Here is a 15,519-nt window from a genome sequence, read left to right as displayed (position 1 = left end):
TGCAACGGACGCTGTTAAACGTTAGGTGAACCTAGCCTAAGCCTCAAATACAGTGGGAACAGAGCCTTGAATAGAATAAAATATTTAGAAATTCAATTCATGCATCTTAAAGGGATTTTCCAAGCATAACATACTGATATGCTATCCTTAAGATCCCATTCATAAATGAGCTGCAATATCACATCCTCACCGCTACACTGTGAACAGAGCCAACTGCTTCCGGCCTCATTCACTGTGTATGGTAAACCGCTGATTGTCGGAGAAGTATCAGCACTCCGCCCATCAGTGACTGATCCTGAGGATAGCTCATCAATATGTTTTACCTAAAAAACCCTTTAAGTACCTCAGTCCTGATGTTACACAAACTATTCCATTTGATGGCTTGTAGAATATATTTTAAAAGGTGCTTAAAGTTACTACTAACTAGAATTACTGCACATATTCATAGTATAAAGCAGCTGAGACGTGTTAAAGGAACACTTCAGATAGAACCAATGTTCAGGGCCTAAGGGGCTGGTGTATGACGCAGGGATTCTCCATTTGTTATGTTTTTTAACCCTTGAGTCAGGCATCGCCCCCTCAGGCCCTGCATATGGATCATTTAAGGTGGAGCATTCCTTCCGAATGTGTTTTATAATAAATTACGGCTCCTGGAAATAATGATGCTGTAGGTGGATGTCACTATGCATTATGGGGGAATCTATAACACTGTTTGTGTGAGTCATGTCTACATTAGTGGGGATTTCTCTTTGACCGCCAAAAGTTAAGGTTTCATCGATACCATATGGAGCAAATCCCAGAGCTGCATCTAGTGTTACTTTGGGGGTATAGGCTGGGGTGACGGCTGGTGGGAACATGCTTTGTCCTAAGGGATTAAATGCCATGTTAGGTTGATTCATATTGGGGAATAACATGGCATCCCCTTGGCCTGGGGGTACCCCTTCTAACCCAGGTATAGGAGGGTTCGACCCTACAACGGAAGGATTCTCAGCTGGGTTCTTTGCTGCTCCTTGACCAGCTGGATTCACTCCTGCTCCAGGAGAATCATCTTCTATAGTAAAGTCTCCTGCAAAGGCCGGGTTCTGCGGTAATCTTCCAAGTCCAGACCCTGCTCCTAGAAGACTTGTATACAAGGAATTCAGGGCATGTGCAGCCCCAGCCCGTCCACCCTAAAATACATAAAACCACAGGATTATCATAAATAAACAATATATAAGATAATTTTATGTTCAGTAAAAGGGTACTCTGGAGGGAAAAAAATTGTTCAAATCAAATGGTGTCAGAAAATTACACAGCTTTATAAATGTTTTCTATTTAAGATCATCCTGTCTTAGTACTTATCAGCTGGTGTATGTGGTGTATTCTTTCCAGTCTGACACAATGCTCTCTGTTGCTACCTATGTCCATGACAGGAACTGTCCAGAGTAGTAGCAAATCCCCATAGAAAACTATTTCTGCTTTGGACAGAGGTGGCAGCAGAGAGCACTGTGTCAGACTGGACAGATTATATCACTTATTGCTGTTGCATAGCATTGATCAGTGTAATCTGAGATCTTGAGATGAACACTGAGCTGACTGCATGGAGTACCAGATCTGCGGCAGCCAGGAAAAATGAGTGTGACTGTGTGGGTCCTGATTAGATAGTGAAAGGTCACTGACGCTTAAATGCTGCAACGTTTAAGGGGTTAATGGCGGGCGGCAGCATGATCGGAACCCAGCTCCTGAGCTCGCATCATAGAGCTCCTGCACATTATGAACTGCTTTTCAGAACGTCCCGGGACATCATTTTGATTCAAGGGGTTAAATCGGAAGCTCAGTCCCACTCTATCTCTCTCACCCTATAGTGCAATTGTGAGCACAGATGTAAGTATACAGCATGTTTTCACCAGCAGTACTTTACCTGCAGTTCTTCTGAACTCATGACTCCAAGCCTAGCAGGTGGTCCCTGTAAGGAAATAAACATAAAGGGGTTGTGTCAGGAAGCAAAGAAGGTAACATCAGCCGTGTGCCACATATATGTAAAGGAGATCACATGTGCTGTGTTTAGTAAAGGAACTTACATGCCTGTACCATTTTCCTCACCCATGGATCTATTCACTTCCTGGTTTCCTCTCTAAACTGTGACTTTGCTGTTTCCATGTAACAGTGCAGACACTTTCCCACAATCCTCCTGGCTTGAATGTAAAGTGAAAACCAACTGCCAGTACTAATGGGACAGATCAGGTGACTGCAATTGAATTGGTCATGAGTGACCCAACCTAGTGGACGCGTCAGGCAACAGGTTATCGAACAAAGTAGCACATGGAGGATTGGTAAACCTATAGCTTTCTAACTATACATTTTAAAAAATGCTTGTGCATATGAAATATTTTTTTATTTTAACATAATGTATCACTATAGATCTAGTTAGACCTAGAGTTAAATGGTGGCATTAAATTGACTGCTTAACAAAATATCTATGTATCTTCATTGATCCTAAATAGAGATGAGCGAACCTGGAGCATGCTCGAGTCCATCCGAACCCGAACTTTCAGCATGAGATTAGCTGGGGCTGCTGAACTTGGATAAAGCCCTAAGACTATGTGGAAAACATGGATATAGTCATTGGCTGTATCCATGTTTTCCAGACAACCTTAGAGCTTTATCCAAGTTCAGCAGCCCCCGCTAATCAAATACCGAACGTTCGGGTTTGAATAGTAAATTATTTAATTAAAATAATAGTGGGTAGATAAATGTGGATGAGTAGAATACATCATTTACAGCTACTGAGCCACATTGCTAGATAGTTGTCACTATGTAGAACAGATCTGGATAAGGCTGGGTTCACACTACGTTTTCGCAATCCGATTTTTTTTCCATCCCTTTTTTGCAAAAAAACGGATGAAAAAAACAGATGCAATTGTGTGCATCCGTTTTGATCCGTTTTTCCATTGACTTCCATTATAAAAAACGGATCAAAACGGATCAGTTTTTTTAATTCCTTCAAGACCAGGCTAATTTTCGTTTTTGCGCTTTTGTTTTTTCCTCCTCACGATTAAAAGGCCATAGCACTTGCATGTTTTCATCTACAGACCCACATGAGCCCTTATTTTTTGCACCACTAATTGTACTTTGCAATGGCAAGCTTAATTTTTGCATAAAGTACGCTGTGAAACCCGAAAAAAAATTTAATGTGTGGTGAAATTGAGAAAAAAACAAAAACGCTTTTTTTTTTCAATTTGGGGAGGTTTTGTGTTTACACCGTTTGTCCTAGGGTAAAATTGACTTGTTTTGCATGTTCTTCAAGTTGTTACAATTACAACGATATGTAACTTGTGTAACTTTTATTTTATTTGATGGCTTTTAAAAAATTAAAACCTTTTTAAAAAAATAAATGTTCCTTAAAATCACTCTATTCCCATGCTTATAACGCTTTTATCCTTCAGTCTATAGGGCTGTGTGAGGTGTCTTTTTTGCGCCATGATCTGTACTTTCTATCGGTACCTTAATTGCACTTTTTGATCGCTTTTTATTACAAAGTACAATGCACAATTTTGCACTTTGGAATTTTTTGGCAATTCCACCATGTGGAATGGTGATTCAAACTTTTATTAGGGGAGGGGATTTTTTTTATTAATAAAAAAAAAATATATATATATTTTTTTACACACATACTATACTATTCACTATACTATTCTAGTATCTCTGCTCTGATCTCTCATTGAGATCTATGCAGTATAGATATACTGCATAGATCCATGAGATAGGCAGCAGCAGCCGAAAGCAATAGAGTGCCGAGCCCAGCCTTACATCCATTATACAAACATTAATCTCATTTATAACTAATTTGCACCACAGATGTCATTATTGGTATATATATATATATATATATATATATATATATATATATATATATATATTTATTTATTTATTTATAAGAATAAAGCATTTTACTTACTCCAGGTCCTCCACCGTAATTCATAAAGAAAAGTCCAGGGTATAGCTAAAATAAGAAACATCCATATATTATATTTAGATGGCTAACTACCTAAATAGAAAGACAGGTGGAGAATAGATGCTATTCATTTTAATTGTCCTGAGTAGGAGGCTACCATTGTGGATGCCATTTTGTAATGCTCTGGCAGACTCATCTTTTTGGGGGCCTGACCAGCTATTTGTTGTGATGGCGCCTATATTAAAGGGGATTTTCGTTTTCATTTATTTAATACAATTCTATAACTTTGACTTTTCTCGGGCTGTGGCTGCTGGAGAGGATGATGGCAGGGGGACACTGAGGGACACAGGGCACTGGACGGACACTGAGCATCCCTCTGCCATTATCCTCTCCAGCAGCCACAGCCCGCACAGCTCTGGGAGTCAGGTCGTGACATCACCATCTTATCCAGGAAGTGACATCACCATTTTATCCAGGAAGTGACATCACCATGTTATCCAGGAAGTGACATCACCATGTTATCCAGGAAGTGAAGCCTTGATGCAGTAGTAAGTGCAGGGAAAAAAGAACTTTATGTGCATTTCCCGTAATAAGTGTATATTGGGGATTTGTATAATTCTTGAGGGGGTAATACAATACTTTAATAAAACTTTTTTGCCTGACTTCTCCTTTAACTGACAACTACAAGACCTGCATAACATTTCCCTGATGTTCATTGACGTATTTAACAGGTCAGGCTTACATGCTGTTGTTGTGTGGGTGGCCCAGCGGCTGGATCTGGCACAGGATCTCCTGCTCCTTGTTGCAGTAATTTATTCATTATTGTTTGGTACTGAGGACAGAAAATAAGTAGAAGTAAAATTTGTGTCATGTACAAATATAAAGATATGTCTTTTTTCTATATGATCATCCACTAAATCACATCTTCTCCGTTCGAGTTCCTCAAAATGACATTAGATGTTACGGCTAAACACGTACGAATGAAATATAATAAGTGATATATAAGAAAATACAACGTAATTACATTTATCATTTGTTTTTTATATACTGTTATTACAGATAAGTGATCATTTGCTCCACTCCTCCGAATGATTTCAGAATATCACTCACTAAGGACACCTATGGTGATACCTGATTCACTGACTTTGAATATATCACCTGTGAAATACTAGTGTATTAGTGTACTAGGACTAGTGTTGAGTGTAATTGAGAAAACTTCTTCAAACTTAAATGCTTGGAATATCGGTGGTTGAAGAGGTTGGATGCCACCCTAGGGCTGCCAGGAAAACAGGGCAACAGCCATAGGCCATAGGCTATAACCTTGTTTTCCAAAACTCCCTAGGGCTTGGAATAAAATGCCGAATGCCCAGTTTGGAGAACTTGCCGAACCTTGGCAGTTTCCTCAAGTCCACTCAGCACTACTCAACACATAACCTGTTGGGGGTGCTTGAGAACTGAGAATCACTAACTGTTGAGTTGAGAAACACTAACTTACCTCTCCCTATGCCTGCGGGAATGGCTGTGGGACCCAACCAGAAGGCATTTTCCTCCGAGTAGTCGTAAAGTCACAACTCAGGGGTGAAAAGGCCTGTCCCCGCCCACCCCATCCCGCCCCAGTCACTGACTGGCTTAGCGGCCAGTCCATCAGCCGGGTTGTGACGTATCAGCTCAAGAGATCCCAGAGCCCAGCGGTGAGAGGAAATGTATTGATTACACAAAACAGGTGAAGGTGCCGGTGTTCAGCCATTTTGGTGTTTTTGTGGGTGAGATCTGAAGACTACAATAAAGGAAGTTTTTAGGGTGAGTGCACTCTCTTCTTCTTTTTTTACTTGGATTACTAGGGCTGTATTGACAAGAGAGAAATCACCCCTGCAAGTCTTCATCCCCTAATCCCCTGCCCCCTTATTGGTAATCCCTAAATCTGGGAATGCCCACCACTTTTTCTTCAGTTTGAAACTAATAAAGAAAGTATACTTACCCGCCCCTGTGTCCATGTCGCGTCACTCTCACTGCTCTCAGACAGCCGCTGGATGTCATTTTCGGCCAGTTTCCTGGATTGCTCACTCAGCCAGTGTCCCACCCCAATCACTCATTCGCCTCCTGGGCAATCAATCAGCTGGGTATGTGACATTGCAGCAGCAGAAGCTCCGAGAGGTGGGCGACTGTCAGAGATTGGTAAGGTAGTGCTGCCGGGGTACAGGGATGGGTAAGTGTGCTTTCTTTATTATAATGCCACACCCCCTGCCTATGATTTTTTTTTTCGTGGGACTTTTTCTTTAAAAGTTCTATAGGCTTGTGTGTATGTGTATCTAGAAATGCATTAAATAAAAAGTATGCTTAAACTTTCCAGTGGTAATGATTACCATAAACAATGCTACCGTTTGGATTTGACCATCAGCTGGACCTCCCTTTGGTGGAGTCAGAGTCGGATCTGCTGGATTTGGGTAACCCAGAGGTAACAAAGATTGCATGAATTGTTCTGTAGTTGGTTGCTTCTGTGTTCCAGCCTGTGTATCCTGGTTTGGTTTAGCTGGATCAGCTACTCCAGGTAAAGGTGGAGGGTGGATGGGCACAGCATATTCAAACTACAACATAAGAACCAAGAAATGATAATAATACTACTAATACTACCAAAGCAATAATTTGTTTATTGTTTGACAAAAATGCCCCTTCCATCTCAATAAAGATAATACTGTTCATCTATATTATTTACATCCTTTGTAATCTGGTAGCTCATTAAAAGAGAGAGTGAGAAATGTCTGTCTCACAGGCTGCAGTCACATTATTAGAGGTGCAGGGTTTGTCTCACAGGCTGCAGTCACATTATTAGAGGTGCAGGGTCTGTCTCAAAGGCTACAGTCACATTATTAGAGGTGCAGGGTCTGTCTCAAAGGCTACAGTCATATTATTAGAGGTGAAGGGTCTGTCTCACAGGCTGCAGTCACATTATTAGAGGTGCAGGGTCTGTCTCACAGGCCACAGTCACATTATTAGAGGTGCAGGGTTTGTCTCACAGGCTGCAGTCAAATTATTAGAGGTGAAGGGTCTGTCTCACAGGCTGCAGTCAAATTATTTGAGGTGCAGGGTCTGTCTCAAAGGCTACAGTCATATTATTAGAGGTGAAGGGTCTGTCTCACAGGCTGCAGTCACATTATTAGAGGTGCAGGGTCTGTCTCACAGGCTGCAGTCCCATTAATAGAGGCGCAGGGTTTGTCACACAGGTTACAGTGACATTATTAGAGATGAAGGGTCTGTCTCACAGGCTGCCCTCATATTATTAGAGGTGCAGGGTCTGTCTCACAGGCTGCAGTCACACTATTAGAGGTGCAGGGTCTGTCTCACAGGCTGCAGTCACACTATTAGAAGTGCAGGGTCTGTCTCACAGGCTGCAGTCACACTATTAGAGGTGCAGGGTCTGTCTCACAGGATACAGTCACATTATTAGAGGTGCAGGGTCTGTCTCACAGGATACAGTCACATTATTAGAGATGCAGGCTCTGTGTCACAGGCTGCAGTCCCATTATTAGAGATGCAGGCTCTGTCTCACAGGCTGCAGTCCCATTATTAGAGCTGCAGGCTCTGTCTCACAGGCTGCAGTCCCATTATTAGAGCTGCAGGCTCTGTCTCACTGGCTGCAGTCACATTATTAGAGATGCAGGCTCTGTCTCACAGGCTGCAGTCCCATTATTAGAGCTGCAGGCTCTGTCTCACTGGCTGCAGTCACATTATTAGAGGTGCAGGGTCTGTCTCACAGGATACAGTGACATCATTAGAGGTGCAGGGTCTGTCTCACGGACTACAGTCACATTATTAGAGGTTCAGGGTCAGGGTCAGGATTTGTCTCACAGGCTGAAGTCCCATATTTTAGTCTTATAAACTAAGTTACTATTTCATTAGAATCATACTTATTGTAAAACACAAGAAAGGGTACCTGTTGGTTGTCTGGCATTTGTGGTCTTTGATGTAGCCAAGGAAATGTGGAATGTGTCGGTAATAGACCATGCAGCCACAGAGATGAATAGGGATCATTATAGCCAAATCTTGAAAACTAGAGAAAAAAATGAGACATATATACATATACAGTGGTCCCTCAACATATGATATTAATTGGTTCCAGGACAACCATTGTATTCTGAGACCAAAACTCTATGGAAAACTGATAATTGGTTCTGAACCCCTAAAATGTCATTCCAAAATAAGAAAAAAATTAAAATTTAAAGGAAGACAAGAAGCTAACTAATATGGATTAAGCAAGTCCTTACATGTAACAGTCAGAAAGAGCTACTGAAAGCTGTAAATTACTTTCTATGTGGAAGATGGGAGTGTTTTCAGGGTTCTGTACAGACCACACAGGGTCCCAGAAAAACAAAATGAAGCCGCTCTCACCTGGTGCCCAAAAGAGCAGCTCATTATGGTACAGAGAGAGAGCAGTATAGGACATGTAGTATCACTCTGTACTGTAGGGAGGGGATACTCGACAGGCAGTCACTGCATCCACTTCACTAACACTGGGATTTTACCTGTTAAATGGCCACTTTCATTGGTCGATCATCTCGTTATTAACATGTGCTGCTGATCCTGTAATCCTATAATAGTATTGCTATTAGATAACATATACTAGTGCGTTTAACCCCTTAGTGTCCCATGACGTACCTGGTACGTCATGGTGGCCCGAGGGGTGTTTAGAGAGGGGTCCCACCGGGGCCCCACTCGGAACGGCAACGCTCTCGGCTGCTATCTGAAGCTGAGGAGTGCAATCTGCAGCCGGGGAGTGCTATCTGCAGCCGGGGAGTGCTGGAGAGGATGATTGGAGGGAGACAATGAGGGACACAGGACACTGGAGGGACACTGAGCATCCCTCTGCCATCATCCTCTCCAGCAGCCACAGCCCGCACAGCTCTGGGAGTCAGGTCGTGACATCACCATGTTAAACAGGAAGTGACATCACCATGTTATCCAGGAAGTGACATCACCATTTTATAAAGGAAGTGAAACCTTGATGCAGTAGTAAGTGCAGGGAAAAAGGCACTTTATAAGCATTTCCCGTAATAAGTATATATTGGGGTCAATACAATACTTAATTTAATTGCTAGTTCACCAATAGTTGTGTCCCTATATAGCCTGACATAAAAAGCTTTGTCAATAAACGGATAAGAGAAGGGCGACAGTATAAGATATATGAAGCCTCCAGACTTTCCACTGACAGATGATGTCAGTAATATCAGTGGAAAAAATGGTCGGACATGCTGGATTTTTGCAGTTCAACACTTTTGTGTCGGGATGAGGCGGTGATAGAGCTGTGTGGCCATGACTTACCCCTCCCCTCCCTATAGGGAATCCATTAACATTTGGCTCCATAGACACCTTTACGTATCCATAAACATGTAATTCTTACCTGAGGCAAAGCCGTGAGCTTGTTGGCAGTCTGCTGCTGTTGCAGTGTCTTGAAAATAAATTACAATATTCACAATTATTCTTTTATTTAAATATAGTAAAAAAGAAAACCACAAAACCATAGAGATTCCCAGTATGCCTAGATTTTTTTTTTAATTCCACCACATAATTTGTTTCTATTTTTTTATTGCAATTTAAAAATTTTTATTTTTAGTGCATTATTATGTTTTTAACAGCATTTAGTGACATGCTTTATGGCAATCCTCATTGACACAAACACTTCAAAGCATAACTGTCATTTAAACGTCACTTTGCAGAAATAAATACCAAGTAAGTACCAATAGTACAAGCGATTTTAGGAAACTCTGTTATAGGTTTTATTAGGCAAAAGAGTTTCCCTTTCTACTCAAGGAGCTGTTTTGCAGCCTCCCCCCTCACTTCAGAAGAAGTAGTTTTGTGTCCATTATGGTCTATGGAGGGGGGGAGGTGCTGAGGGGAATGAGTTAGTATGGAGAGGAGAAAAGACAGCCCTGCACAGTACATCATCCTGCAATCTTATCTCACCAAGTTCCCAGACCAGCACTGACCTTTCTGACCTGTAAATCCAGTTTTTTATGTTCCCTGACAGTCTCCCAACTGCAAGGCTATTTGTCTCCTCTTCCTGCTCACTTCCTCTTGGCCCCTTCCCCTACTTAGGTTGTAATGGACACAGCAAACCCGTCTTCATTTTGCTCCTCTGTAATGTAAACCAGTTCTTCTCAATTCTAGTCCTCATGGCCCAACAGGTTATGTTTTGAGGATATCCCATACAAAGGACACCTGTGATAATACCTGATGCACCGAGTATAATTATATCACCTGCGAAATACTAAGGAAATCCTCAAAACATGACCTGTTGGTCGAGTCGAGAAGCACTAATGTAGACGACTTTGCCTGATAATAAAGAGATAAGAAGGGAGGGGGGAGGCTGCAAAACAGCTTTCTGAGTACAGATAGAGGCTTTTTTACCTAATAAAACCTATTGCAGAGTGTCTTAAAATCGCTTGTACTATTCATTTCAGCAAAAATATTTTCAGTGACAGTTACACTTTAAGCTCTCAAGGACGGAGCCACTTTTCGTTTTTGCATTTTTGTTTTTTCCTCCTTGTGTTTAAAAGGTCATAGCACTTGCATTTTTCAACCTAGAAACCCACATGAGCCCTTATTTTTTGCGTCACTAATTGCACTTTGCAATTACAGTCTAATTTTTGCATAAAGTACACTGCGAAACCAGAAAAATTTTTAATGTGTGGTGAAATTAAACAAAAAACGCATTTCTTTTACTTGGGGGGGTGTATTTGTTATTACGCCATTCGCCCTGGGGTAAAACTGACTTGTTATGCATGTTCCTCAAGTCGTTACGATTACAACGATATATAACATGTATAACTTTTCTTTTATCTGATGGCTTGTAAAAAATTCAAACCATTGTTAACAAATATATGTTCCTTAAAAACGCTCCATTCCCAGGCTTATAGCGCTTTTTTACCTTGGTCTATGGGTCTGTGTGAGGTGTCATTTCTATCGGTACCTTGATTGTGCATATACGACTTTTTGATCGCTTTTTATTACATTTTTTCTGGATTTGAAGCGACCAAAAATGCGCAATTTTGCACTTTGGGATTTTTTTGCACTTACACTGTTTACCGTGCGAGATCAGGAATGTGATTAATTAATAGTTCGGGCGATTATGCACGCGGCGATAGCAAACATGTTTATTTATTTATTTACTTTTATTAAAAACATGGGAAAAGGGGGGTGATTCTGACTTTTATTAGGGGAGGGGGCTTTTTACTAATAACACTTTTTTTTTTTTTTACACTTATACTAGAAGCCCCCCTGGGGGACTTCTAGTATATGCACTCTGATCTCTCATTGAGATCTTTGCTGTATAGTTGTACAGCAAAGATCAATGAGATCGGCACTCGGATGCTTTCGGCTGCTGCAGCCGAAAGCATCCAAATGCCGAGCCGAGATCAGCGCCATTTTGGCGGAGACCCCGGTCGGCACCAGTCACGGAGATCGCTCCTCCAGGACAACATCTTTGCCACTAGACACACAATGGCTAGGCAATTTCTGGAAGAATTTTTCCTGTGAACATATGTTTCTAGAGTTTATTATATACTATTGTACGTCATGAATAAACTTACCTCTAGGCTCACACTGGCCATTCCATGTGTTCCCGCTGACTGAGGGTACATCTGAGGCAACATAAAGACTAGAATTACATCTGGATTCTTGGCTCTTAAATACAATATTTGTTAGGCCGTATTTTGGGTCTAGAGAGATTCAAAATCCAGAAAAAAAAGTATTGCTGGAATTAAGATTTTTTTTTATACAGTACAATCAGGGAAGCATGTTGACCATGTGACCAGCCAAAATTGTAAAAAACTGTGTGGTACAATAAGAAAAGATGGCAACATACATACAAAAATTGTTAAATTAAGAATATTTTTGTAATAATGCTTTTATTTGTATAGTGCCAACTGATTCCGCAGCTCTTTACATAGTTTGTCACTGTATTAAAGAAAAATAGACTTGGGCTTAATTCAGAAAGATGCTCATTTGTAAAAGGTTTGACGGGATAAATACGGATTCCCTGAAAATAAGACCCTAATGTATCCTTCTGCGGCTGTGTACAGGCAAAGCATCAAGAGGCCCGTCGTCTGCCGACAAAGTAAAACTGGCGGAATTATGCAGCGGAGAATCCCCTCAGCCTCCGTGTCATACTGGGAGTCTATGGGAGGCTCGTGCGCCTCCTCTCTCCTCGCTGAAGGATGGACATGTCTATTCCGACAGTTGCCTACTTTGTGCACTCTCTGACCTTTCAATATGGCTAAATAAAGAATTATTGGACTGGACACAAGTGCCGCAGCTTCCTTTCACTGCTTGGTTGATGTTTCGAGGTCTATCCTTGTGAGTTGCAGAGCACCGTGAGTCTGTGGATGTAAACCAGGTGAACCAGATCCTACCACTCTGCAAGACGGTGGAGAGACAGTGCCGTAGCTCCAATCTGACTACAGCTAGTTCTATTCCGACGTTTTACTTTGTGGGAATGGAGCCTTAGGGTATGTCCACACTCTGGAATCCTGGCAGATCATCCGCCATTCTCATTCTTCAGGCGGTAGAATCTGCCAAACCATAAAATGAAGCCTATGGGACCAGCGGAGATACTGGCGTATGTGAGCGGGGGCGAGCTGCAGAATCCACCGCGGGTGATCCGTCGGGGTTCCGTAGTGTGCACATACCCTAAGGCTATGTTCACACACCGTCAAAATGACGGTCATTTTTATTGGATGGCCGCCATTTTATGTCAAGTAAAGGCTATGTTCACACATAGTATTTCTGTCAGTCTTTTTTCAACCAAAATCAGGAGTGGGACTCACAGGGCAAAATTATAAAGGAAAGATTCGCACAGCTTCAGTTTTTAAACAGGACCATCCTATAAAAATGTCTGTCATTTCGACGGTGTGTAAACTTAGCCTTGGGCTATGCTCCCACAGTGCGAAAATAAGGGCAAATAACAGCCAATATTGCAAAACAATGGCCCTTATTAATGATTGTGATCAATGGACGTTATTTGTCCTTATTTTTACCTTGTGGGTACATAGCTTTATAGTATACTTACATCGAAGCTCCACAACCATTGGGCATGAAGAGACGATACTACAGTCTGAGTTGTGTCTGGGGAGTATCCTACATACTGTAAGTCCTATTAATTGAAATTGGACCAAGCACAATACTACCAGTCTACTTTCCACGCCTAATGTCAGAGTGGACGAGACAGCTTCAATGAAGGTATAGTGTAACCAATCTAATTAATTTCTTCAACAAAACTACAAAATTAGAGAATAACGTACTAGTTTTTTTTAAGTGAACTTGAAGCACATTTGAGAATCAAAATATATAGTTAAGACCATATGGACATAAGGAAGCCTATAGCCTATGGCAGAAAAGATATTTTTTCAACCAAATTACTTACTGGAAAGGTAAAGACAGTTCCTAACATGCACAAAACCAGTGCCAGTTCCTCCATCATTCTCTTGAGGTATCTATATGAGGAAATGCATAGAATTAAAACAATGATGTTATATGGTGGATGACATCTACAACAGTCACAACTCTTAGAATCAGTGTTAACAGGATCTTTTATTATTGTGTAAGTCAGCTACTATTATTGTAGTTTACATTAAATACAAACTCCTTATTGGGTGAGCCAGACGCTATTAGCCTTAGAGAAATACTGTCTCCAGCCATTCATCTTTTACCAATATAGTGCTGCATAGGTTAGTCTTAAATGGTCTCTAGATGGTCTTATGTATGCTTAAAGGGAAACTAAAAGACTCTAGAGTGCTGTTATGTTTCCATAGCACACTGGGTGCTGAGGATGAATTTTCTTACCTTCATCCTTAGTGCTGTTTTAGGGAAATTTTCAATTAAGTTATATATAAATGAGGCAGTTTGGTGCACTGATTATATACAGTGCAGTGATTATATACCCCACACCCACTGACCTCAAGAGTGATTATATACCCTACCCCCCCTGGGCTCAGCAGTGATTATATATCCTACACCCACTGGTCTCAGCTGTGATGCTTGCATGTACAGTACCTCACAAGACCACTGAAGCCAGTGTTACGTGCAAGCACAGAATGTCATTGTTCCAAGGAAATAAACAATGGCCGACATAGACCACCATCATGACATTTGGCAGATTATAACAATAGATTATAATTATAGTAATAGATTATAATTAGGGATGAGCGAATCACTCAATTAGTATGCCTGTGATCCTGGGTGCATAGTTGCGCTCCCTGGAATCTGCGGACAGGATCTTCCAGGGAATTCGAGATACATTCCCTGGGTTTCCAGGGAATGTATCTTGAATTCCCTGGAAGATCCAGGCCGCAGATTCCTGGGAGCGCAACTATACACCCGAGATCGCAGGCATCGCACTGGAGTGAGCCGCTTTCGGACCGAAAGTCTGAAAGTTCCGCTCATCTCTAATTATAATAACAGAGTAATACATTTTCTGTTGTTCATGTTATTGTCCCAAAGTCCAGGAGAACCCCTTTAACATAGTTTTCCACTGAATCTGTTTCACAGAACTGTAGTCATTGAGAAACCATATTGCTTAATGAATAAGGCCATGTCGGATCAGTGGCATCCCCACTTATCACAAGAACAGGGTTCCTTATCCACTTGTTTAAATGCTGCAGATGTCATGCATGCACACTACCCCTCCATTACCCTCTATGAGGCTGGCATACATAGTGGCTGTACACATGACTTACTACGACACATTCTACTTGTCCCTCTTGTTAGGTGATGAGTGTTGTTTATGGAAAAACCCTTTTAACCAACTGAAACCAAACCATTTCCCCACAGGTTTAATTGGAATCTCCCTGGCCAGATCCCAGTGGTCAGAATTTGATGATGTATGTGACGTGATACTAAATTATTAAATATTCACCCATACCTCTGCCATATCTGTAAGATTTATATAAATTATACAATGCTTTATGTACCAGTGATGACCACAGACAGGATTTTGTATGAATACGAATACAACCAAGTTATTTAATATAGCACAACGACTAAAACTAGAGATTTGCGCGTCTCAAACATGTGGGAGTCAGATCACTATATATGATTTTAGGGGGAGATTTGGCAAATATGGTGTAAAGTAGAATTGGCTCTGTTGCCCCTAGCAACCTATCAGATTCCACCTTTCATTTTCCAAAGAATCTGTGAGGAATGAGAAGTAGAATCTGATTGGTTGCTAGGGGCAACTGGGCCAGTTCTACTTTACACCAGTTTGATAAATCTCCCCCTTAGTGTCTATATAGAAAAAATATGAAAGGCAAAATAACCACAAATAGACTACACTGGTATGACTTTAGAGAAGATTTGTTTACGGTTTTCTATATAGAATCACAGATAGAATAGAGAATAACATTGGGCTATACCAAATGAAACATTTGTCTACTACAACACACTAGGACGGAGTCAAAAAGTGGTCAAGAATGAGCAACACAAATATACAGAAAAGTTTCTATGTAAAGAGTGTGATGTATATAAAACTACTCCGACTTGTCCGCTAGCTCATGCATGGAGAAAATCTAATCAACTTACAGTACAATTTCCCGATT

At 41.1% G+C, this 15,519-nt stretch overlaps 1 protein-coding gene across 1 annotated transcript; it reads right to left on the bottom strand.

The window, feature by feature from the left end:
- Positions 1-422: 422 nt before the first annotated feature.
- On the bottom strand, positions 423-13,403 carry AMBN (ameloblastin). Its single transcript, XM_069976760.1, has 9 exons — positions 13,350-13,403; positions 11,518-11,568; positions 9,330-9,377; positions 7,866-7,982; positions 6,298-6,519; positions 4,677-4,766; positions 3,938-3,982; positions 1,901-1,945; positions 423-1,169 (listed from the first exon to the last, which is right to left on the bottom strand). Exons 1-9 carry the CDS (start codon positions 13,401-13,403, stop codon positions 642-644), a joined length of 1,200 nt encoding a protein of 399 aa, XP_069832861.1. The 3' UTR covers positions 423-641.
- Between the last annotated feature and the right edge of the window lie 2,116 nt (positions 13,404-15,519).

The sequence above is a fragment of the Dendropsophus ebraccatus genome, chromosome 7, assembly GCF_027789765.1.
Source record: "Dendropsophus ebraccatus isolate aDenEbr1 chromosome 7, aDenEbr1.pat, whole genome shotgun sequence".
NCBI lineage: Eukaryota > Metazoa > Chordata > Amphibia > Anura > Hylidae > Dendropsophus > Dendropsophus ebraccatus.
This window is presented reverse-complemented; position numbering and strand designations above follow the sequence as displayed.